This window comes from Rhincodon typus, chromosome 7 (assembly GCF_021869965.1).
Source record: "Rhincodon typus isolate 14 chromosome 7, sRhiTyp1.1, whole genome shotgun sequence".
Lineage (NCBI taxonomy): Eukaryota > Metazoa > Chordata > Chondrichthyes > Orectolobiformes > Rhincodontidae > Rhincodon > Rhincodon typus.
This window is the reverse complement of record NC_063338.1, coordinates 44,778,480-44,804,994: the sequence shown is the minus strand read 5'-3', so window position 1 is coordinate 44,804,994 and position 26,515 is coordinate 44,778,480. Positions and strand designations below refer to the sequence as shown.

The window sequence follows — 26,515 nt, the reverse complement described above, 5'->3', positions numbered from 1 at the left end:
AGGTCAAGAATGAGAAACTCCAGTGGAAAATTGTGGATATGATATGCATAGTTGACTGTTTAGGACAAAAGAATTTAAACATTATTGCATTATGTTGACTTTAATCTTAACTGTTTTTAAACTTAATATTTTTCAAGTTATATTGTGCAAATATGCGCATTACTTTTGTACTGCTGCAGTTTTCTGGAACATTCCCTTGCCTTGCATCCATCTCCTTTGCCATTTCAGAACGAAATCAGACTACTTTTAAAGATGAAAGAATGGCTTCTGCTACAGTTTCGGTTGAGGGTGAGCTGATTAATAACAACAGTACAAATCGAAATGACAAGGAAACAGGCTGTATCAAAGGCACTCTGGTTTCTGGAATCAGGACATTCCGAGACGGCTGGATTATCTATTATAAACAACCAATGTTTCTTGCTGCATTGGGTCTTTCATTTCTTTACATGACTGTACTAGGATTTGATGGAATTACTACTGGGTACGCTTATGCACAAGGAGTAAGCAGTTCTGTACTTAGCATCATGGTGGCATTGTCTGCTCTCACAGGACTAATAGGAACTATGTTTTTCACCATATTGAGGAAATATTGTGGCCTTATTCATACTGGATGTTTCTCAAGTATTGCACAGATCATTTGCCTTACACTATGCATTGCGTCCGTGTTTGCTCCTGGAAGCCCACTTGATTTGAGTGTACCTCTTTATTCAAGTGCATCAGATCAGCTGGAAACCTATACAACTACCATCTTTCCTACTGATGTTTTGAATGCATCTGTCACCAAACAGTCCTTCATTAACAAACACATTCCATATGACGAAACTTCACAACTACCAACCAACCTGACAAATTCCACAGAAATAAAGGAATATCTTTCCATAGCACTATATTTTGCTGGTGCTGTGTCAGCAAGAGTTGGTAGGTAATATAAAGAAAGTAGCTTGATAACGCTTTTTATGTATATCATAGTATAAACGTAATGCACACTTAAGGATACCAGGAACATACAGTACAGTTATAATTCATGAGAAGTAACAGTGTTACAAAATCACATTAACATAATAAGAAAACATTCCAAAAAAATGTTTGTAATAGTAGCATAGCGTTGTGAGTGTGCCTATGACACACACACTGTAATGTTTCAAGGTGGTAACTCACTACCAGCATTTCAAGGACAATTGGAGATGGGCAATAAATGCTCTCCTTGTCAGCAATACAACATCCCACCTTTTTGTTTGGTATTTCACATTCTTCACCCCTACTATTTCTGTTGCAGCTGATTGTTTGCCTCTACCAAATTAGCACCTGCCTTATGCCCTTGGCTACACCAAACATTTAAGAATATTCTCACTGCCAACCCCTGCAAGTCTTCCAATTGCCCTATAATAGGACCTAGGAACTGGAATAGGGCACAAAAGTCTTCAAGCATGTTCTACCATTAAGTTAGATTGTGGTTGATCTGTTCTGCGATATGGCAGACATTAGTGATAATTAAGACATTGGTTGAATCTTAGGCATTGACTTCTGCCACTCTTATTTGTTGGTTGGAATTCACAGAAAGATCAGCTTGTGAAAAGCAAAGAGAGAGGATAAAATATCACGATAGAGTTATAACATTGGAAATAGGTGTAAATAAAAAGATGTTGGCAATAGAAGCAGGGCAGGATGAAGTCAGAGGATCTTTTTATTCAGTCAAATGATGTGTACGTGTTGCTGATTAGACCAGCATTTATTACCCATCCCAACTGGCCTTGAGAATGTGGTGGTGATCTGCCTCTTCACTTTGTCTGAGTGGCTTGCTAGGCTGTTTCAGTGCACAGGTAAGATTTGACACAGTACTGTGTGCTGGGAATAGTCAACAAGTTGATTTTTTATATGGTAATTTAATAGTTTGAAGGTTACCATTACTGATGCTAGTTTTGTTGAAGTTTTATCTGTGGATTTAGTTCAGTGATTTGAATTTAAATTTCTCAATGTCCAAAGAGAAAACAGCTCTTGGGAATAAGAAATTTAAGAAGAAAGATTATAAAGAAATGTGATAAGGAGAAGCAAACAAAGCTCAACGATAATTGTCCTTGTCTTTCTGTAAGCCACTCACAAACATTGTCAAATTGATTCTTGTTGTATGCTGATTCCTCACCACTGATGAAGAATACATTAGGTGGGTTTGCTACCACCATCCTCTTTCATGTGGGGATTTCATAGAACTTGCTTATTCTAGTAAGGTAGAAGAGAACCACCAGGAAATTGAGTGGAAAGAGGCTCATGTCTTTTCTCTTGTTACTTTTCCATTTTCCATTGGAAAATATTTGACAAATTTTGATCCCTTGCAACAATAAAGTACATGTTTTTTGATACATTACTGGAAAATGAAGCTTCCTGCCCTCATGAGCAAATAAATACCCAGTTACATAAAACCATCTCCACAGATTTTATGTTTGTGGCTCTTTACTGGCTATCTAATAAAACTGTGGTGTTTTATTGCAAAAGCTAAGAAATGTATAACATAGAACGTAGAACAGTACAGCACAGTTCAGGCCCTTCGGTCCATGATGTTGTGCCGACCAATTATCCTACTAAGATCAAACTACCCTGCATACCCTACATTATACTATCATCCATGTGCCTATCCAAGAGTCGCTTAAAAGTCTCTGACTCCACTACCACTGCCGGCAGCACATTCCACGTACCCACCACTGTCTGTGTGAAGAACCTACCTCTGAAATCTCCCCATACCTTCCTCCAATCATCTTAAATTTATGCCCCCTAGTAATAGTCATTTCTGCCCTGGGAAAAAGTCACCTCTCATCCTTTGCTTCAATGAAAAAAGCCCTAGCTCCCTCAACCTTTCCTCATAAGACCTGCCCTCCAGTCCAGGCAGCATCCTGGTAAATCTCCTCTGCACCCTCTCTAAAGCTTCCACATCCTTCCTATAATGAGGTGACCAAAACTGAACACAATATTCCAAGTGTGGTCTAATCAGAGTTTTATAGAGCTGCAGCATAACCTCGCGGCTCTTAAACTCAATTCCCCTGCCAATGAAAGCCAACACACCGTACGCTTTCTTTATAACCCTATCAACTTGGGTAGCAACTTTGAAGGATCTATGGACGTGGACCCCAAGATCCCTCTGTTCCTCCACACTGCCAAGAATCCTGCCATTAACCCTGTATTCTGCATTCAAATTCAACCTTCCAAAACTTCACACTTTTCTGGGTTGAATTCCATCTGCCACTTCTTTGCCCAGCTCTGCATCCTGTCTATATCCCATTGCAACCTACAACAGCCCTCCACGCTATCCACAGCTCCATCAACCAAGTGTCATTGGCAAACTTACTAACCCACCCTTCCACTTCCTCATCCACGTCATTTATAAAGATCACAAAGAGCAGAGGTCCCAGAACAGATCCCTGCGGAACACCACTGGTCACCGAGCTCCAGGCTGAATACTTTCCATCTACTACCACCCTCTGTCTTCTATTGGACAGCCAGTTCTGTCTCCAGATAGCCAAATTTCCCTGAATCCCATCCCTTCTTACTTTCTGATGAGCCTACCATGGGAACCTTATCAAATCCCTTGCTAAAAGCCATATACACCACATCCACTGCTCTGCCTTCATCAATGTGTTTTGTCACATCCTCAAAGAATTCAGTAAGGCTTGTGAAGCATGACCTGCCCCTCACAAAGCCATGCTGACTATTTCTAATCAAACTGTGCTTTTCTAAATAATCATAAATACTATCTCTCAGAATCCTCTCCAATAATTTGCCCACCACAGAAGTAGGACTGACTGGTCTGTAATTTTCAGGATTATCCCTATTCCCTTTCTTGAACAAAGGAGTGATATTTGCTGCCCTCCAATTATCTGGTACTACTCCAGTGGACAGTGGACCTCTGGAGCCCTGTCCGATCCTTGCTTCCTCAACCTTAAGTAAGCTTCCTTCTTCCTCTTTAATAGATGTTCCACATGTCTTGTCATCCAAGGTTCCTTCACTTTACAATCCCTTCCTTGTCTCAGTGGGACAAACTTATCCAGTACTTGTAGCAACTGCTCCCTAAACAACCTCCACATTTCTGTTGTGCATTTCCCTGAGAACGTCTGTTCCCAATTTACGCTCCGCAGTTTTTGCCTAATAGCATTGTAATTCCCCCTTCCCCAATTAAATACTCCTATCCCTCTCCATGACTATAGTAAAGGTCAGGCAGTTGTGATCACTATCACCGAAATGCTCTCCCACCGAGAGATCTGACATCTGGCCTCGTTCGTTCCCAAGCACCAGATGCAATATGCCCCTTGCCTCTAGTCGGCCTATCTACGTATTGAGTCAGAAATCCTTCCTGGGCACACCTGACAAAATCTGCTCCATCCAAATTGTTTGCATTTAGGAGGTTTCAGATATATATTAGGGAAATTGAAGACAACCCTATTACTTCTGCACCTTTCCACAATCTGTCTCCCAATCTGTTGCTCAGTGTCTCTGTTGCTATTGGGGGGGTCTATAGAAATCTCCCAATAAAGTGACTGCTCCTTTGCTGTTTCTGACTTCCACCCATACTGACTCAGTAAACAAACCCTCCTCCACGACTTCCCTTTCTGCAGCTGTGACACCATCCCTGATTAACAATGCCACTCCCCCACCTCTTTTATCTCCCTCCCTATTTCTTTTGAAACATCTATACCCAGAACATCCAACAACCATTCCTGCCCTTGTGTTATCCAAGTCTCCATAATGGCCACAACATCGTAGTTCCAAGTACTGATCCATGCTCTTAAGTTTGGCACCCTTATTCCTGACACTTCCTACATTAAAATAGACACACTTCAACCCGTTGCACTGACTGCAATTTTGCCCGATCAACTGTTTATCCTTCCTCACAGATTCTCTGCATGCTGTATCTGCCTGTACACCGGCTACCCCATTCTCTGATCCGTAGCTCTGGTTCCCATCCCCCCGCCAAACTTAAACCCTCCCGCAGAATTCTTGAGTATGAAACTCAAGTCAGATCTTTCTCAGCAGTACATAACAGTATTCAGATACAACTGTGGATACAGTATTTCTAAATCATTGTTATATTTCACTATTAAATGTAATACTCAAGGGATTTTCACTGTCAATAATTTTCGTTTGGAAATCATAGAATGATTATTGCACAGAAGGGTAACATTTGGCTTGATGTGCCTGTGCTAGTTCCTTAGAAGAGCAACTCGGCAAGTCCCACTCCCCCAAGTTTTCTCTGTAGCCCTGCATTTTGTTTTTCCTTCAGAGAATCATCTAATTCCCTTTGAAAGTCAAGATTCAATCCATCTTTACCACATGCTCAGGCTATACATTCCAGGTCTTACCAACTCACTGTGTTAAAAAAAAAGCATTTGCAACAGCAAAGTACACTTTCAAATTCCACTATAGCCACCAATAAAATGTTTGTAACGTAGTACAGGCCATACCTGTACTTAAAGTTTTGCTGTGGCAAACTGGCATTCTAGTCAATGTTTTTGAACAGTAAGACAATTCACTTTATTCAGTGGAAGAGCATCCAATTAGAGAAAGAGGTGACTTTACAGTAGTAATCCCAATAGACCTCATAGCTTCAAAGAATTTACAGTTAAATGAAGGCCTAGTGGTCTAGGAACAACACTAGGACCAAAAGAGAAGGTGATGCTACAATGCTAGTATCGCTGGACTGGAAATCCAAATGTTCAAATCCACCCAAATGCTCTGGGCACATAATCTCAAATCCCACCATAACATCTGGTGGAATTTTGAATTAAATCAATTAAACCAGAATTGAATTATCAGTAATGGTGATCATTAAAAATATATTGGGTTTACTTATGTCCTTTAGGGAAGGATATCTGCCATATTTACCTGGCCTGGCCTACATGTGAATGTAGGCCTGGCATGGTGGCTCAGTGGTTAGCACTGCTGCCTCATAGCACCAGGGACCTGGGTTTGATTCCACCCTCAGGCGACTGTCTGTGTGGAGTTTGCACGTTCTTCCCGTGTCTGAGTGAGTTTCCTCCCGGTGCTCCAGTTTCCTCCCACAGTCCAAAGATGTGCAGGCTAGATGGATTGGTCATGCTACATTGCACGTAGCGTTCAGGGATATGTAGATTAGGTGGGTTATAGGGGGATGGGTCTGGGTGGGATGCTCTGAGGGCCGGTGTGGACTTGTTGGGCTGAAGGGCCTGTTTCCACACTGTAGGGATTCTGATTCAGACCTACAGAATTATGGGTGACTCTTAACTGCTCTTTGATATGACCTAGCAAGTAACTCAAAGGACAGTTAGGGTTGGACAACAGATGCTGGCCTTGTCAATGACACCAATGTTCCATGGGCAAAAAACATTTACTCACAATATCGAAGATCTGGTGATGTCAATTAACTTGAGGTTAAACTAGTAATGGAGGCGTTAAATAAAAAAGTTAGATCTTTGATCTAAGTTATTCTAATTAGGGCAACCAGATTTGGAACATGAATGGATTTCTCCTGAAATGATATCCTCAAATGAGATTTGTAAATCTAAACAAATCTAGTTACTAGGGTTTTTTGAAGAGTAACTGGGTGATACATAGATAAAATGGACTCTTTCGCAACTGGCTATGTAATTTTGAAATATTTTCAGATCTTTAAGACACATATTCATGGGAATGTAGATCATTCATTATATGGAGAAAGGCTGCACTGATTGCTGACCCTCTCACCCTCATGACTACAGACCGGTGCCACCAACGGTTTAATAACCTAACTAGGATGGGCAAGGTCACACTTGTGTGACTTTCTATCTTTCCTTTCCCCATCAGTATGATCTTCACCTTCAAAAGTTAACAGCCTTAGAATGAGCCTTTCACAATGCACTCAGCTTGAGCGTACCCACAATCTTGTGGCTAACTATCATCAACTCAGTGTAGTTACTTAAGCACACAAAATTTCTTACTCCACTTTAACAGCATCATATTATCATATCCTTTCCTTCAACTTTCTGAAGGTACTTGTTACATATTCAGTTGCCAGCCTTCACCTTAATAACTCGACTTTTCAGGAGAAATAACCTATAATGTCCTCAAGTGGCAATGTAGCATCTTCAACCTAAATCATGTATTGACTTTAAAATATTTTTTCCAGGTTTATGGAGCTTTGACCTGACAGTAACACAACTTATCCAAGAAATGGTTTATGAATCGAAAAGAGGAATTGTAAATGGTGTTCAGGGCTCCATGAATGGTATTATGGACCTTCTCCGTTTTGTCATGGTTATCATCATGCCGGCACCAGAACATTTTGGCATTCTTATTATCTTGTCTGTAGCCTTTGTTTCAATGGGTGGGTTGCTTTTCTCTTGCTTTGCAAGAAAGACTTTGGGAAAGGATCTATTCAAGTGTGTTTGTATGAAGGAAAAGCACTCTGAGAATAACAAAGATGCAAAGGTTGTGGCAGAATCTATCCTTTGATGGGCTGTCATAGATTTTTGTGTCAGTTCAGAGGATCTGACAGAAGTTGCTATCACAAAACAGTTTCTACAAGCTGTATTACTATCAAAATCCAGAAGATAGAGACTAATGAGAATTTGTTTCAGCTTTAGAGGTCAGAGACTGCAGTAAACGATCAGTGACAGAATTGAAGTTTTTAAAAATAATATTGTTTTAAATATAACTTGACTGAGTCTTTCTTTTACTTATTTTATCTTAAAAATTGTCGATGGAGTTTGACTAATGAATCAGGTGGAAGTTATATATATATATGTGTGGGTGTGTGTACTTCTGCACACTTTTACCAATGAGAAGGATTCTGGGTGGAGCCTTATGTATTTTGGCTAAATCTGAGTTGCCTAAGGGTGTCAGGCCACATTGATTAGCAAGTTTTCTAGCCATATCCTACTAAACGTGCATCATTAATTACTTTGCATGTGCCATGGCGTCTCATATTACCACACCCTGTTCCTGAAATAATTTGCTGCTCAGTAATATCCTGGAATTCACTGGTATCCTGTAACCTTATGCCAACTTTAAAAGCCTGTCATATACCTAGAAAAACACTGTCAGCACAGAGCTGCCTGCAACATTGCTGATAGTTGTCTCTGACAAGGCAGGAGAAATTGGCAACTAGCTTACAGACAACAACCTGGAGGTCCTCTTGCACAGGTTGATGCTTCCTGTTCCCCCTTGACCAGCAGTGTCTGAGGATGCCACCTTGATAAAGTAGTCTCAGCTGTCTAGAGGATGTTCTGGCACTGGAGGACAAAGATACATGTCCTTCTCCACTCCATCAGCATGAGTGCCTCCATCTTCCCCCGATACTCATATTCGTTCTACTTCTGCTACTGTCCCCACCTCCTACAAAGGCTCATGCTCTTCCAATCTCACTATTGCCTGCAGCATCTCCCCATTCACCCTCACCCACCCTAACCCTGACACCACTAGCCCTGCATGCCCCAGTGCTGCCTACTCACACCCTCCCCACTTGCACCACTAGTAATAGCTGTACCACCCATTTCCATCTTCAGTAATACATGCTCCTATCACTTCCATGAGTAGAACGGGCCACAGTAGGGCAGAAAGAGTCAAGATGGGTGGTGTGCTGCCTCTCAATCAATTTCTCACCCATTATGAGGAGAGCATCTCGACTGAATACCCTGAGCAGAGCCTGGACTGGTATCATAGGCTGTCCTTGACTTACTATGCAGGAAATCTATGCTTGAAAACTATTCTCACAACAAGACTGAAGCCTGCACACATCTATGTCAAGATTCCCATCTCTGTGACTGCACAACATGGCATGGCAAGACAGCTGTAATATGAGCCCGGTATCTGTGGCTGAGGGTCAAAGGCAGGGCAAAGCAATGCAAGCAGGGATACTGCAAGCATCCAGGTAGGGTCAAAGTGAATGACTGTAACAATAGAGAGCTGAGTCTAGAGATGTAGCCATGGTTCAGTCCAGCACTGGGATTGTGTCCTGCAGGGGTAGACTGGTTTAGGTGGACACATCAGCAACCAGCAGTGCTTGGCTGCATTGGGTACACGTACCGCACAAGGTACATGTACTGCACAGTGAAAGGAACCCATCACATCCCCTTTACCAGGCTGTCTACCCGGGCATAGCCTTGCTCTCTCAGCATGCATTCACATGACACCTATGGAATGCCATCAGCATGTATGCCTTGCCCTGCCCTGCTGTGCCTTGCATGGGAATTTGGCATAGTCACACAATCAGGCAAGTGGCTAGGCTGTGAAGCAGTCCTCAGTCTAGGATGCATATATCTTGTCATACATCAGTGGGCCATGTCACTCTAGTATTTATATCATGTGGCCTTAGGATTTGCATTGAACTTCTGCAACAAGCAGTGCAATATCTCAAAGTCTTAGGAGAGTAGTCTGCAGTGAAGTCCATGGGGGTATTTGTCAATTGGTGGAGGATACACAGCACAGTTAGTTAAGGGCAGACTCCAATACTAGACCTGGGCTTCAGGCATTCGTTGTACAGTGTTGACACACGGTGTCACCATGCAGGGAATCAGTCACGATCAGTCCTTTGTCTCCATAGGGGCCTGTCCAGGAGCAGGACTGTCACTGTGGGAACTTGTGTGTCTACCAGCCGGGTGTCTGGACCAATGCTGGCAGGTCAGGTCACTCAAGGGGTGGGCTACAGTCCCATTGCATCTGTCCACAGAAATGAAAGGAGAAGAGAAAACGCTCAGTGCCAGCTTCCTCTTCTTTTCCATTTCTGCTGACTCCTAATACAAACAATCAGGACAACTTCTATTGGCAGCATTCCTGGCGGTGCACAGCAGGCTTTGAAAGATGGCGTGAACCCAAGGGATGCTGGTCTTATGCAGGAACCATGCTGTGTCACAGGTTTCTCAGTGAACAGCACGTGATAAAATGGGGTGGAAGCAGGTGTGATTCTCACCATCAGGGCTCAAATATTAATTAATGAGTTTAGTAAGATATGAAGTTAACTTGCTTGGTCTTGAAGTAAGAATCAGTCCACCAGACTCAACTTGACTCATTCTCAGCCAAAACATTCTACCTTTAGTGATGAGGATCTCAATCACTTTTTTTCAATGAAGTTGTTATTTCTAATACAGTTAGGATGGTTTATACCTTCTCTGAAGGGTTATCAAGTGATTTGACAGTGAAATGTAGATACTGAGAGATAATGGAGGAGGCGATGGCCTAGTGGTATTATCGCTGGACTATTAATCTAGAAATCCAGATAATATTCTGGGGACCTGGGTTTGAATCCTGCCTCGGCAGATGGTGGAATTTGAATTCAAGAAAAAATTCTGGAATTAAGAGTCTAATGATGACCATGAATCAATTGTCAGGAAAAACCTATCTCATTCACTAATGTCAATTAGGGAAGGAAATCTGCCATCCTTTCCTGGTGTGACCTACATGTGACTCCAGACCAACAGCAATGTGATTGACTCTTAAAAGCCTTCTGGGCAATTACTGATGGACGATAAATGCTGGTCTAGCGAGCAATGTCTTCATTCTGCAAATAAAAAGAAATGGAGAAGAGGTTCTAGTTAAGTCCGCCATGATATGATTTCTATTTCCTTTTTACTTCAATTTTTTAAACACTTTACGAACTTTGCCTTTCATTTCACTTCACTTCCTCCCCAAGATGGATATTTTCTGCTGTGTAACCTAAAAACATAGCTTCAATACCACTTTATGCTTGGGTGTATTTCCAAATTTAGCCTGTAAATCTTTATCTTTCTGCACTGCAATCATGCCATTGATGAACCTGTGAAAATTGCATCAGGCAAATAAGCTTTTCCTGAATTGAAAATTTGTAAATCATAAACTTTAAATTTATGATTGTTGAGTTTGTCTATGTTAATGTTCAATGTCACAGCTGAATTTATGGCCAGCTATCTTACCAGAGCTTCTAAATGGCCTAGCAGAATTCTGAGGGGAAGTTCAGATATGTCAGAGTTTTACTCCTGAAAGACTGTACCAGAACTTTGCTGCAGCTAAAGGACAAAAAAAAAGTTTCCATGTTGAAATATCGCTTATATACTGAAATGATGTTGATTTTTTAAGATCTTTCATAATCAATTGATGTAATTATCTTTTGTTATCTATTGCTTATCACTTTGTAAATTAATTTTACATTACCTATTTTATGCATTCCTTTTCACAAATGCTCAGATTTGATATTATATTAAGTAACAACTTTTAGTATAGTTGTTCAATAAAATATAGAGACCTGAATTCAAGCCATTATGGTGGCATTCTGCAAGTAAAATGGTTTCAGCCATTCTAATATTCCAGTATGAAGCTGCAGTAATGAGGTTTTCAACTTTTGCATTGCATTTTATGGGATATCTTTTACCATTGATTTTTTTAAAAGTGATTTGTGAAAACTTTAAATTTATGATTGTTGAGTTTGTCTATGTTAATGTTCAATGTCACAGCTGAAAGTACTCATGATTAAACATTGTTTACTTAAATTAGAAGATGTTTGAGGCGTTTTGGAATGGCATAACCAACAATAAAGAAATTGGTAGTCACTGAAAGGTGACTAGATTAATGACAAAGATTTTACCAGCCCTGTGGAGATGGGCTAGGAGGCAGGGGGGCTGGTAAAATGGCTGGAAGGTATTGTGAAGGAAACCCAACAACTTACCACCATATGAACAGTGGTTCAACCAGGCACTGACCTGAGGTGAGCAACCAACTGAGGTAATTATTATTGGCCATTTTGAACCTTTTTCAGCATTGGACCTGGTCCCCTTGGGCTTTAGTGGTGTAATGGTAATGTCCCTACCTCTGGGCCAAATAGTGTAGGTTCAAGACTCACCTGCTCTGGAGGTGTGTCATAACATGGCCAAACAGGTTGCTTAAAAATAATTTTTGGTTTGGTCCCTGACCCTGCTGCATGAGGAGAGCACAAAGTACATCAAGGCGGCTGGGAAAGGGTGAGGTTAGAGTGGATATGGGGTTGTTGATTGGTGGAAGGTCTCTCCAATGGCAATGGCTATTTGGTGGATTTGACACCATCAGACCATCAACAGCTGCCTCTATTAGTATTAATGGGATGGTGCCTTGGAGAGGCAGGCTGCTACCCTAAAATGGATGAATGAACTCTGATGAAGAGTCACCTAGACTCAAAACGTTAGCTTGCTCTCTCTCTGTGGATGCTGCCTGACCCACTGATTTACAGCATTTTTTGTTTTCACCCTCAAAGGGATGCTAATTTTAGTCACCAGTAAAATCTCTTGTGTGATCCCAATGCTTGCCTGCTCAGGCTCGGGATACACAAAATACTTGAAAATGAGGCAGTGACTAAGCCAGTGAAAGTGTTGAACCATTAGAAAATCTAGGTGATCTTAAGTTTTATGATTAAAAATCAAAGTTATTTAAAAAGTATTTTAGTATTATTTCAATCAGGTATATTTTGTAACTTTGGAAATTAAATTTTACTGTTACATTGTTGGGTTAAACTCAACTAGTATTGGCATGATGCAGTCATTAAAATCAAATTTATTTTTATGCTTATGATGCTTTTGAATCTTGTCAACTCACAATTTACAATAGTGATTATATTTCAAGCTTGTAATTATCTGTGATATTCCAAGGCTGTGAAACTATCTGTGAAATGCTTTAGGATATTTCAAGGCTGTGAAACTATGTTTGTATGATCACGGATATTGAAACTATTCGTGTTGTTGTAATTCTGTCTGTAGTTTACAAAAATACCAAATAAACTAGTTGCTAGAAAGATGTTCCGTGTTCTTAAGTTATTGAACATTTAAATATTTGTAATGCTGTATGATAATCACTGGCTGTGAATACACTATAAATTATAGCATGAGTTCAGATCAAATAGTTTAAAAAATTGGTGTAGATATTCCAAGAAGCAGCAATCACAGCCAGATTGGCATTCCATTCCTTTTTATTTCATTGGTACTGAACTCCGCATTACTGGTCAGGAATGCCAATCCAGGCTTCTTCAGAAATGCGGAGCGTACATGAAGTCAATAGTTCCCTCATAGTGCAGGATAGTTGGAGCAAATCAAACACTGTCTCCTTTCTCAGCAGACACTGTGCCATGTTCTGTGATTTAAATGGCCAGCAGCACAGCCTTTGACCGCAGCTATGAAAGAGTAAGTTTGTAAGGTAATTGTGAGGTTAGGGTGGTATTGGTTAAAGGGTTAGGCTGCCAGGTAAGCAGTGCTGTGCTTTGGGTAGGCCAGGGTTAAGGGCTGGTGTGCTCAGGTCACTCGTGACTCGGAATGGGGCATGTTGGGGGCAGCAAGGTAGGATGGCATCAGGGCCAGTAGTAGGCAGTGGTGTTTGAGTGATGGGGCAAGCAGAGGACAGAGGGGCCAGCAAACAAGTTAGGTACTGGGGCCAGTGGACAGGTGGGACATCCAGGCTGCAGTATGATTTCAGTGCGAGCAGGTTGTGGGTTGTGGGGAGTGTCAGGCAGGTGTACAAGCTGGAGGCAGGTGGGCTGTTGGGGATTTGGAATCATTTTGACCCAACTGATGTTTTAAGTGGCTCAACCATTATTTTACTACTATTAATATTCAATGCCTCAGCTAACAAAATATCCTGTATGCCTTCTTGACTATCTTATCTATCTGTCTGTAAACCTTCAAGAGTTCTGTGGGTATGTATTTCCATAATTGTCTGTTTTTTTACATTTCTCAGTATCTTACCATTTATTGTGTACCTCTTTGCCTGGTTTCCTTTCTCAAATGCTTTCCTCACACTTATCCAGATTGAATTCCAGCTGTCAGTTTTATCCATATCTGACAAGTCCATTGATATCTCCTTCACGATCAACCACAAGACAATGTTTTTGTTGTTTGCCTCCATGAATCATCCCTGACATTTAAGTCTAAACCATTGATATATACTTTTAAAAGTAAGGTATTTGTCTTAAATTTATGAATTTGAATATCTTCATCAATCTCCTCAACCCTATTGTACTGCCTTGATGAGGAGAACAAGCCATCTTTTCCAATCTATCCATGTCACTGAAGTCCCTTCATGCCTGAAATCATTCTCATTTTCTGCACCAACTCTAGGTCCTTGACATCTTTCTTGAAGTGCAGTGCCTAGAACTGGACACACAACTACAGTTAAGCTCTAGTGAACATTTTCTAAATGTTCTGGTGCCAATGGAGGTGCTTTAGTAGCCAATTAAAGACAATTTAAGGAGTTCAGCATACCATCATTGGGATTAATCCAGTTGAAAGTGGGCCATTCACCATGTAATGTGCAAGACAGCAACTATCCAGCTTGCAGCTTGCCACCTTGTGGGAAACTTGATCGACATGGATGGGTTGGACCGAGCAGTCTGTTTCCATCCCATATAACTCCAATGACTCTATGACTTTCAAGTTTTGTACCATTTACAAATTTTGAAATTGTGCTCTGCCCACCCATGTCTCAGTCATTAATGATGGATTCTCCCATTGTTTGAATGGATGTGTTTACTGTGAAAAAGAAGTAAGAGACTGTTACATTTTATGTTGATGTCTGATATGTGACAATAGACCAAATCTTAATTTGTAAAACCAATCGAAGTCGGTGTTGGAGGGATAGATGGAGATATTGGCTTTGTGGTGCGCTGACTTATTCTGAAGATACTTTACTCTGTTCATGTCGAAAGTCACTTGATGGCAGTGTCTCTGTCCGTGTATTGGGATCCAGCTTGAAAATTCTGAGACTGACTTACGATTGTCTTTATCCCAGTTTGGTATGTACTGTACTGCAGTTTCCTGTGCTCAGCTGGCTGGAGAGTACTGCCTTTGATCTTTGGTAATCCTCCATATGAACCACATGTTCAACACAATGAAACTGAGCTCTAATGGGTATACACTTGGTACTCGATCTGCACTTCTTTGCAAGCACCTTGGTGTTAGCAATTTTGTCTTGCCACCTGAGAGTACAGATAGTTCTCAAACAGCAAAGATAAAATGCTCATAGTTGCTTTATGTGATGCCAATAGGTTGTCCAAGTCTTGCATCCGTAAAGGAGTGATGTAAAAACCACTGCTTAGTAGACTTTGATCTTTGATCTAAAATGACAACCCTTTACTCACATTTGTTTGTTTCTGTTGGTAACTTTAAAGGTGATGCAGTATTACATCCGAAAGATGATGCCCAGTGCAGTATTGACCCTCCTAGTAAATGGAGCATACACATTCAGGATAAACTAAAACTGGAACTAGATTCATGGTACAAACCAATCCAATATGATTCACAAAGTTGTGCATCACTATAATTAGTGAGATTCTATTATTTGGGTTTTGATAAACTCAACGTGTATGTTTAGATACAAAGTGACTGCACAGTGCACTACCAAAATGTCCACACAAGATTCCATACACTTTCCCTAGAGTCACAGAAACTGACAACTTTTAGAAGTCTTTTTGGAAGATGCAATTTTCTCAAATTACTATTTGGACTATCCATCAGGCAGGGTATATTTCTGACCACATATGGCTCATACCATAAGAATCCACCAGGTTGTCTCTGTATTGAAAATGTAATTTCAGATCTCAGAAAAACCATATGAGTATGAATCAGAACGTTCAGCTTATGGAAGCAGGAAAAAACAAGCTATAGTGTTCAGCCACGAGAAATGTCAAGTCAACCTGAGTCAAATTAACTGCATCAGATCAATCTCCTGTTCAAATGATATTAGACCTCATCCTACCAAAATAGAAGATGCACAAAATAAGTCCTCACCACAAGATAAAGGTGATTTATAAAAGTGTGTTGCTTTCTTCAACTTTTTATCTCTGTATATTCTGATTTTGCAAGGAAAGTAACTGTCTTTGGTAATTGTTTCACAAAAATACACCAAAGAAGTGGCAGGAAGACCACCTATATATTTTTTAAATCCCTCAAAAATGCTTTATGATGCAGCCAATATATTCTTCAATATAATGTTTGTACCAAGCTAACCATTGCCAGAAGCAGATCATCCTTGAAAAGTCTGACAGTATGTCTGTTGCAGGATGACAAGCCTGTTGCGTTTTGTTCTGAAGTTCTTACAACAGCTGAGGTGAACTACTTCTACATTGAAAGCGATTAATGCTGCTTTTGCCCAGCAACACCTTCTGGACTGAAGTACGGGGTGTTTTCTCAATATACACCTGGTAACTGAGGGTAGTTGCTGAAGAAGTTTGCAGGGATGCAGTACTGTCTCTCTCAATCCATATGAGTTGGAGCTTGGAGCTGTAAGCAGCACTCTCAGTGGCTCCCTTAGTAAGTTGATTTGGAAAAAAACTAAGGAAGTTTCAAATATCAGGACTCCTGACTGTTTCTCATCTGAATCTGAAATGAAGATTTCCCATCATTCTGTGACCAACAGCAACATGAACTCATTGATAAGAAACCAAAGGAATTGTAAAAAAGTCACCTTATTCTACCCCTTTAGTTGGGACTCTTGATCCACAGCGTTTTCCCTATTTTGTTCACATAATTGTTCTGCACAGCTATGTTGTATATGTCTTTGTCTTAGCTGTGTATGACTGTACAGGCAGTTGGGTTTAAGAGGATATGGTTTAATTTGCATTGTAGTTTTGCTGATAATTAGTTTGCCACTTGATTTTTTAGCATACTCCTCCATATGCAGGAAGTGGGCTATTGAAAACATCACCTCCTCACCTTGCTATCCTCAATCTAATGGTGTCACAGAATGTACTGTTTATACAGTCAAGTCAATAATCATTAAATACTGAGCTACTTGCCAAACTTATTACATGGCCATGCTAAATCTACAAGTTACTCCTCAAAGTAATAGTTTGCCCTTACTGGCAGCTCTCATATTTGGAAGATAGATCTTCATAGTTTTGCCATCACATACTCTCACCACCCAACCACATGCACCCAATGTAATGTTGGAAAGAAAGGAGAAAACTATTATTCCAACCTAACCAGGACAAAGGCATCAGATTTTGAGATCTGTTTACAAATACATGAATTCCTGGAAAGATTCCATGATATCAAGTCCAACCCAGGTCATGCAATGTTGTCCCAAACATTAGTCAAATCCTATGGAGAGACAGACAACATTTTGGAGTTGAACATGACCAAAGATTCATCACACAAGATGATGAACCTGATACTAAAACATACCTGAAAACAACCAGTACTGTATGATGCATGATATTTATCCATCCACAATGACCGACAAATACCAGAGAGTAAAGCTGAGCAGTCAAGTCATGATAATGGTATAAGAACTAATCTAGTCATATTATACATTTATACAGTTATAAGACCATAAGGCATAAGAGCAAAGTATTAACACTTTCCCATGTTGTATCCCATCTGGCACTTCTTTGCCCACTCTCCTAATCTATCTAAATCCTTCTGCAGTCTCCCTGCCTCCTCAATACTACCTGTCCCTGTACCTATCTTTGTATGATATGCAAACTTAGCCAGAATGCCCTCAGTTCCTTCATCTAGATTATTAATGTACAAAGTGAAAAGTTGTGGTCCCTGAGAAGGACCCTTTTATCCCCACTCTCTGCTTTCTGCCAGACAGCCAATCTTCTGTCTACGTTCATACCTTGCCTCCAACACCAGTGGCCCTTATCTTGCTCAGCAGCCTCCTATGCGGCACCTTGTCAAAGGCCTTCTGGATGTTCAAGTAAACAACATCCATTGACTCTTTTTGGTCTAACCTGCAAGTTACCTGCTCAAAGAATTCTAACAGATTTGTCAGGCATGACCTCCCCTTGATGAAATCATGCTGGCTTTGCCCTATTTTACCAAGTATTTAGAAATCTCAACCTTCACAATGGACTCCATAATCTTACCAACGACCGAGGTCAGGCTAATCGGCCTTTTATTTCCAGTCTTTTACCTTACTCCCTTCTTAAATGGTGTCGGGGTTGGGGGGGTGGGGTGGAATGTTACATTCGTGATTTTCCAATCCTTTGGGACTCTCCCTGACTCTAGTGATTCCCGAAAGATCACCACTAATGCCTCTTTTCAGCTATCTCCTTCAGAACTATGGGGTGTGGTCCATCTGGTCCAGGTGATGTATCTGCCTTTAGACCTTTCAGTTCTTCTAGCACCTTTGCCTTAGTGATGGCCACCATACACACCTCTGCACCCCCCCTCCAAATCTCTTGAATTTTTGGGATATTGCTTGTGCCTTCCACCATGAAGACTGATGCAAAACACTTATTCAGTTCCTCAGTAATTTCTTTGTTCCACTTACTACTTCTCCAGTGTAATTTTCCAGCAGTCCAATGACCACTTTTGCCTCTCTTTTGCCCTTTATATATCTAAAGAAACTTTTGCAATCTTCTTTTATATTACCCTCATATTTAATCTTCTCCCTCCTTACTTCCTTTTTAGTTGTTCTCTGTTGGTCTTTGTAGGCTTCCCAATCCCCTGGCTTCCCACTGCCCTTCACCACATTATATGCTTTCTCTTTTATTTTTATGCTGTCGCTGGCTTCCTTTGTGAGCCATAGTTGCCTCATCCTCCCTTTAGTATGCTTCTTTCTCCTAGGGATGAATTTTTGCTGTTTGTTTTGTCTCCCAAATTACTCCCAGAAACTCCTGCCATTGCTGTTCCACTGTCTTTCCTGCTAGGCTCCTCTCCCAGTCAATTCTGGTTGCCTCCTCCCTCATGCCTCTGTAGTTGTTTTTATTCAACTGCGATACCATTACATCTAATTCCACCTTCTCCTTCTCAAACTGCAGAGTAAATTCTATCATGTTATGGTCACTGCCTCCGAAGGTTTCCTTCACCTTAAGCTCCCTTGTCAGGTCTGCCTTTTTGCACAATCACTAAATCCAAAATTGCCTGTTCTCCAGTGGTCTCCACCACAAGCTGCTCCAAAAAGCCATCTTGTAGGCATTCCACAAATTCCTTTTCTTGCGATCCACTACCAACCTGATTTTCCCAGTCCACCTGCATGTTGAAATCCCCAATGAATACTGTAACCTTGTCTTTCTTACATACCTTTTCTATCTCCCGGTGTATCTTGTGCCCCACATCCTGACAACTATTTGGACTCCTGTACCTAATTCTCATTATGGTTTTTTTTTAACCTTTGCAGTTTCTCAAGCCCACCCACACAGATTCTGCATCATCTGACCCTACTTTGTTTCTTTCTATTGATTTAATTTCACCAAGCAGTTTTCACCAAAGCATTTTCTTATTGCATTAAGGTGATTTTGCAGATATTTATCAGAACAGGTTTCTTCTTATTTAAAAGGAGATAGTGTATTATTGTACAGATCACAGAAAGCATTATACTCTTAAAAGAGCTAGATGATATCAAGACAAGCAATGCTGTAGTATATGGAGTCTCCATCTTTTTCTCCATCCATTCCTTTGTTGGCAATTGGTCTATTAGTAAAAGCTAACTAGTCAGCTATTCATGTAATCTAATGAAAGTATCAAGGTAAACATATCATTCAGACTGTACATGCATGTCAGTGTTCTTAGGGGTAGCAGTTATTCCTATGGCTAATTTGTGTTCCAGCTTTTGTCTCTTGGCTGTGTCTTTAAAAACTGTTCCATCAAGCTACCTTTGTGTTTTGACTCTGTGTCAAAGTGCCTTAGATTTTATCTTTGTCAGATCAAGATTCTCCACGTGGAAGGGAATGGGTAGAGTGCATACCTTTGAGATCTCTGTGCAGTGCAATAACACAGCTAATATGTGGCATTGTTTGAATCTGAAGTACACCCATGTAGTTTTTGGGTTGTCTGCATGCTGGCGGATTGTTTATGATGGTCAAACTCCCTACATTTAGAAAGAAGGAGTTGGCCATAGGAGTTGCTATGCCAATACCATGATGTCCTAATACTCAGTCCAGGTTTTGTAGTCTGCCCACTCATGCATTGAAATCACCTAGAATAATGAGTTTGTCACGGTAGGGTAATCCTCTAATTATCTTGTTGAGGTTATCATAAAATACTTCTTCAGGGGCTCGTGTGGTACAGTGGTAGTGTCTCTATCTGTGTGCCAGGAGGCCTTGGTTCAGGTCCTACCTGTTCCAGACATGTGTTATAATATCTGTCAACAGGTTGGAATTTTCTTGATCTGGTCTGTTAACAACCCAACTTAACAGACTGGATCATATAAATACCAAGTGGAGTAGAACAACATCACTTCATCGGAGGCTGCACTGATGATGTTACCTAGCATGATAATGAAACGTCTATACGGTAACCTGCCAGCTTTGCGAGCAAGCCAACAATCTCAGGATGCCACATCCCTAGCCCTGCACTCATCCCTGGAATATCTGGACAACAAATTCACTTATTTCAGTCTCCTGCTCGCTTACTACCACTCCACCTTCAACACCATTATCCCCTCCAGGCTGATCACAAAACTGCGTGACCGTGGTCTCGGCTCCACCCTCTGCAACTGGATCCTGAGCTTTCTGACCCATAGGCCGCATTCAGTGAGGATAGGTAACCGCACCTCCTCCACAATAACACTGGAGTCCCCCAGGGTGCATCCTCAGCCCCCTACTGTACTCCCTGTACACCTACGACTGTGTTGCAAAATTCTGAACAAACACCATCTACAAGTTCACCGGTAACACCATCAGAGTGGAACAGATATCTAACAATGACAAGTCAAAATACAGAAGGGAGATAGAGGGCTTGGTGACGTGGTGCAATGAAAACAATCTGTCTCTCAACGTGGGCAAAACTAAAGAATATATCATCGACTTCAGAAAGAAAGGAGGAAAACCCGTCCCCATCTACATCAACGTACCTGAGATTAAGAGCGTGTAGAGCATCAAGTTTCTCGGCGTGATGATAACCAACGACGTATCCCAGACTTCCCACGTTATTGTAACAGTCAAGAAGGCATAACAACGTCTCTTCTTCTTCAGGCAGCTGAGGAAATTTGACATGTCCATAAGATCCCTCACCAGCTTCTGCAGATGCACCATTGAAAGCATACTATCCGGGTGCATAACGGCCTGGTATGGCAACTGCTCTGCCCAGGACTGTATGAAACTGCAGAAGGAGATGTGTGCACAGCCCAGACCATCATGGAAGCAAACCTTCCATGCAAGGAGGCTACTTACACAGCTCACTGCCACGGAAAGGCAGCCAATGTCATCAAAGACCCATCACACCCCGGTCATGACCTCCAACAACCTCTTCCATCAGGCAGAAGATGCAGAAGCCTAAACACACGCACAAGCAGGTTCAGGAACAGCTTCTTCCTGGCCATTTTCAGACTATTGAATGGACTCTAGCCTCAAATCATATAACCTGCAATGTAACCTGTATGCCTCTATGTCTTTTTGATCTGTACATCCTTTGCTTGCTGTGATCTGGCTGTACTGCTTGTAAACAAAGCTTTTCACTGTATTTCGGTACACGTAACAATAAAATCAAAATCAAAATCAACCTTTTTACTATTACTCTTTATCAATCTTTAGACCAGCCAGTTTCCCAAATGACTTCCTTTATAATTACAACTTCAACAGCATTTTCTTTTTTCATGACAACAAATGAAAAGTATTCATTTAGTATCTCAGCTGTGCCCGCTGCCTTCTTCCCCTATTAGTTCCTAATCACCCAATCCTTCATCTTATACTGTTTTGCTATTTACATGCTAAAAGAAGACTTGAATTCTATTTCATGTTAGCTGCTATTTCCACTCAGCTCCTGACCTTATTACAGCCTTGGTTCAAATGTGGACAAAAGAGCTGTATTCCAGAGGTGAGAGTGACAGCCCTTGACGTCAAGGCTGCATTCAACTGAGTGTGGCATTAAGGAGCCCTAGCAAAACTGGAATCAATGGGTTTCAGGGGACAGGTGGTTGGAGTCATACCTAACACACAGGAAGATGATTGTGATTGTTGGAGGTGAGTCACCTCAGCTTCAGGATATCTCTGCAGGAGTTTCTCAGGGTAGTGTTCTAAGCCCAACCATCTTCAGCTGCTTCATCAAAGACCTTCCCTCCATCAGAAGGTCAGAAACAGGAATGTTGGCTGATGATTGTACAAAATTGGCTATTCCTCATATACCGAAGCATGTTCAAATGCAACAAGATCTGGACAATATCCAGGCTTGGGCTGACAAATGGCAAGTAATACGGAGGCAGGGGATTGAGGGTGATTTAGCGGTTTGGATCAGAAATTGGCTAGCTGTAAGAAGACAGAGGGTGGTGGTTGACGGGAAATGTTCATCCTGGAGTTCAGTTACTAGTGGTGTACCTCAAGGATCTGTTTTGGGGCCACTGCTGTTTGTCATTTTATATAAATGACCTGGATGAGGGCGTAGAAGGATGGGTTAGTAAATTTGTGGATGACACCAAAGTCAGTGGAGTTGTGGATAGTGCGGAAGGATGTTGCAGGTTACAGAGGGACATAGATAAGCTGCAGAGCTGGGCTGAGAGGTGGCAAATGGAGTTTAATGCGGAAAAGTGTGAAGTGATTCACTTTGAAAGGAGTAACAGGAATACAGAGTTCTGGGTTAATGGTAAGATTCTTGGCAGTGTGGATGAGCAGAGAGATCTTGGTGTCCATGTGCATAGATCACTGAAAGTTGCCACCCAGGTTGATAGTGTTGTTAAGAAGGCGTACAGTATGTTAGGTTTTATTGGTAGAGGGATTGAGTTTCAGAGCCATGAGGTCATGTTGCAGCTGTACAAAACTCTGGTGCGGCCGCACTTGGGGTATTGCGTACAGTTCTGGTCACCGCATTATAGGAAGGATGTGGAAGCATTGGAAAGGGTGGAGAGGAGATTTACCAGGATGTTGCCTGGTATGGAGGGAAGGTCTTATGAGGAAAGGCTGAGGGACTTGAGGCTGTTTTCGTTAGAGAGAAGAAGGTTAAGAGGTGACTTAATAGAGACATACAAGATGATCAGAGGATTAGATAGGGTGGACAGTGGGAGCGTTTTTCCTCGGATGGTGATAGCTAGCACTAGGGGACATAGCTTTAAATTGAGGGGTGATAGATGTAGGACAGATGTCAGAGGTAGGTTCTTTACTCAGAGAATAGTAAGGGCGTGGAATGCCCTGCCTGCAAAAGTAATAGACTCGCCAACTTTAAGGGCATTTAAATGGTCATTGGATAAACATATGGATGATAATGGAATAGTTTAGGTTAGATGGGCTTCAGATTGGTTTCACAGGTCGGCGCAACATCGAGGGCCGAAGGGCCTGTACTGCGCTGTAATGTTCTATGTTCTACGTTCTAATATTTGCACCACACAAATGCCAGGCTATGACCATCACTAAGAACAGACAATCTAACCACCGCCCCATGACACTCAATGGTGTTACCATCACTGAATTCCTCACTATCAACATTGTTAGGGTTACTATTGAACAGAAACTCAACTAGACTCGCCACATAAACACAATGACCACAAGAGCTGGTCACAGGCTAGGAAAACTGAAATGAATAACTTATCTCCTGACTCCCTACAGACTCTCTATTATCTATAAGGCACAAGTCAAGAATGTGATGGAATACTCCCCGCTTGCCTAGGTGGGTGCAGCTCCAAAGACACTCGAGAAGCTTGACACCATCCAGGACAAAGCAGCCTGCTTAATTAGTACCACAGCCACAAACATCCATTCCCTCTACCTCCGACACTCAGTAGCAGTGGTGTGCACTTTCAACAAGATGCACTGCAGAAATTCACCAAAATGTACAGATAGCATCTTCCAAACTGACAACCAATTCCATCTAGAATGACAAGGGCAGCAGATATATGGGATCAGCACCTCCTGGAAGTTGCCCTGCAAGTCACTCACCATCCTGACTTAGAAACATATTGCGGTTCCTTCATTGTCGCTGGGTCAAAATCCTGGAATTCCCTCCCTAATGGCATTGTGGGTCAACCCACAGCAGGTGGACTGCAGCGGTTCAAGAAGGCATCTCACCACCACCTTCTCAAGGGCAACTAGGGATGGACAAGAAATGTTGGCCAGCCAGCGACACCTACGTTTCATGAATAAATAAAAAAAACTGTCTCTTTATTTGTCTTATTTCTTTTCTAATTTCTCCTCTTAACTTTCTGTGTTCATCCTGATTCTTACTTGTGTAATCTACTTGACATCTGTAATGTGCAGGTTGACAGATTTTTCTGCCTAATCTCACTGCCCATTTCTTTTGTAACCTGGCAATATACGGCTTTGTTTGCAGTACCTTTCCTCCTCTTGGGATTGTATCTCAGTTGTCCCATGTAGCTGTTTGTATCTGCAGCTAAGCAACCTTATTTGTGCACTTTCATGTATGCACTGTAAACACAATTATTGCATCCCCACTTATCCTGAGTACACATAATAGTTTATTAATTTTTATTCTACTGTTATCCGTCTTTGTGCAAATAAAACAAGGATGGTGTGAAAACAGAGTTTTTCACAGAGGAGGTAGTTAGGGAATGGAATGCACTACCTGAAATGTGATGGAAACAGGTTGAATTGAGGCATTCAAGAGGAGATTGGATGATTATTTGGTTAGAAATGGTGTGCAGGGATATGGGGAAGAGGCTTTCAATTGACATGAGGTAATAGAACCTGTGCAGGCATGTAGGGCTGAATGGCCTTCTGCATTGTAACAATTCTGAGATTCTGTAATGCCTTGACCCAGCTTTTGGGCTTCCACCTTAATTGTCCTTATCCAGGTTTGATGTCAAATTCAGTTTGGTTATGTTCCTGTGAAATGCCTTGGGACATTTTATGAAAGGCACTACATTACTGCAAGTTGTTCTTGCACCTATTATGACCTCATTGTCACTTCCTTCACCTCCTGATACCTGTACCATCTTTCAAGCACAAGAAACATAATTCTACCCCGAAACACATCTACACAACATTTCACCAACTTAATCCTAACACGCACATTAATGGAGTAAACAACATCAGAAGGATGTCCAGTATTCACATAGATCCTCTCTCCCCTCAGTGACACCACTATGGACATTGTGAAGAAGGGCGCATCTTATAAGGATAGTTTCTCGTGACTTGGGGAGAAAATCCTTGGGTAGATCTTTGCCTCTTTCTTTCTCTGAATCTCACTTTCACATAAATAGGACAAATGGTAGTTGCCTTTTGTCCTTGCTTATCGATATCTTTTAATTGCAAACGTTTCTGTCTCCTCCCTTTCAGATAGTCTCCGGAGGGCACATGAAACACCAGTTCAGAGTCTGGCAGCCCATATACATTAGAGCCTATTGCAGGGAGTTTTGCATTAGGAGATGCACTGGGTATAAACTACATGTGCAAGGGCTGATTGATCAGGTAGACAAGGAAGCATGCCATAAAGGTGTTCTTGCATATCATCTCTGGTGCATAATGCAAAAATTAAGGGCTTGAGAATGGAGCCTATAGAAGAGAAGCAATTGAGAAACAGCACACTTGTCTGCACTCTCTGCATTCAGATCAATAGTGTTTGACAGACAGTGTTAAAAATGGATAAAAAGTCACAGATCTGAAACATTAATTCTGTCAGCACAACTGTTGCACAACTATTTCTAGATCTACTGAATAATTCTGACATTTTCTGCATGTATTTCCACTATCCATAGTATTGTGCTTCTGTCTTTGTGTCAGGGCTAGAGTTTGGGACCCATTATTTGTTGGCAGAGTGATGAACATTACCTCTAGCTTCCTGTCTAAAGATGGTTGGGTAGGATGTAAGATAAAGTACCCTGCGTGAGAAAATGTAAAAAGTTTATTTCACTTTGAAGTTGATCACGCTTCTTTCCAGCATTCTTCCCCTTTACCCAGTTAGCAGTTTCCCCCTGTGGTCACTCAGTCTTCCCCAAGACCTCCCTTCACCCCAGGTAGAAAGGAGGCAGGACCCCCTTCTTCTAATGCCCCAGTGGAGGCCTTTGCCCCCACTGCCCATTAAGCAGGCCTCATTCCCCAATCTAGCTGGGGCCCAGCCTCTGCCTTGTCTGCCTGGGGCTGTTGTCATCAATACATGTGTAGACACATGCTGCTGCCTGGCCTGTGGTGGTCAGTTGATGTCAATGGCCATGGCAATGCAAGTTTGGCAGCCATTTTGCATGATGGTCAATTATTTGTGTCATGATAATGATCTACTGAAGCCATTCATTCCAGTTGTTCTACCCCAATTTTTCTTGAGCTTTAAATATTGCTGTTGGTGTCTTTAACTACCACAATTCCTATAAGGATGTGAGGTGTTCAAATTAATACTTTACTCTCCTTCAACATTTTCCTTTTCTTTGTATGAAATTGTTGAGAGCCCATTTGGTTGCAGGCTTCTGTATTGCTCTTCTTTCCACTTAGACATTTGTACGATTATGTGAAAGAGATTATCATCCCGTGACTGTAAATCAAAATTCTTTGTTGTGAACATTTTGCAGTCAGGGCAGAAAATATCAGCTGTGCTATCAAGAAATACAGTATAGTTGGATAAAGAAAAATTTGCATTTGTGGCAACCCTCTATCTCCTAAGGGAATGATGTGGAGTCGCTGGTGTTGGACTGGATTAGACAAAGTCAGAAATCAGATGACACCAGGTTAAATTTCAACAGGGGGTTTATTTGAAATCACAAGCTTTTGGGG

The 26,515-nt window shown here is 41.5% G+C and overlaps 1 protein-coding gene across 2 annotated transcripts in view; it reads left to right on the top strand.

Moving 5' to 3' along the window:
- The window catches only part of LOC109915717 (solute carrier family 40 member 1-like), a 36,910-nt gene extending 29,256 nt beyond the window's left edge, over window positions 1–7,654 (top strand). For both annotated transcript variants that reach the window (XM_048598524.1, XM_048598523.1), the window contains exons 8-9: window positions 229–918; window positions 7,127–7,654. In XM_048598524.1, coding sequence (XP_048454481.1) covers window positions 229–918; window positions 7,127–7,452 — 1,016 coding nt within the window. In that variant the 3' untranslated portion in view covers window positions 7,453–7,654. The remainder of the gene's footprint in view (window positions 1–228; window positions 919–7,126) is intronic.
- The last annotated feature ends 18,861 nt before the right edge of the window (window positions 7,655–26,515 follow it).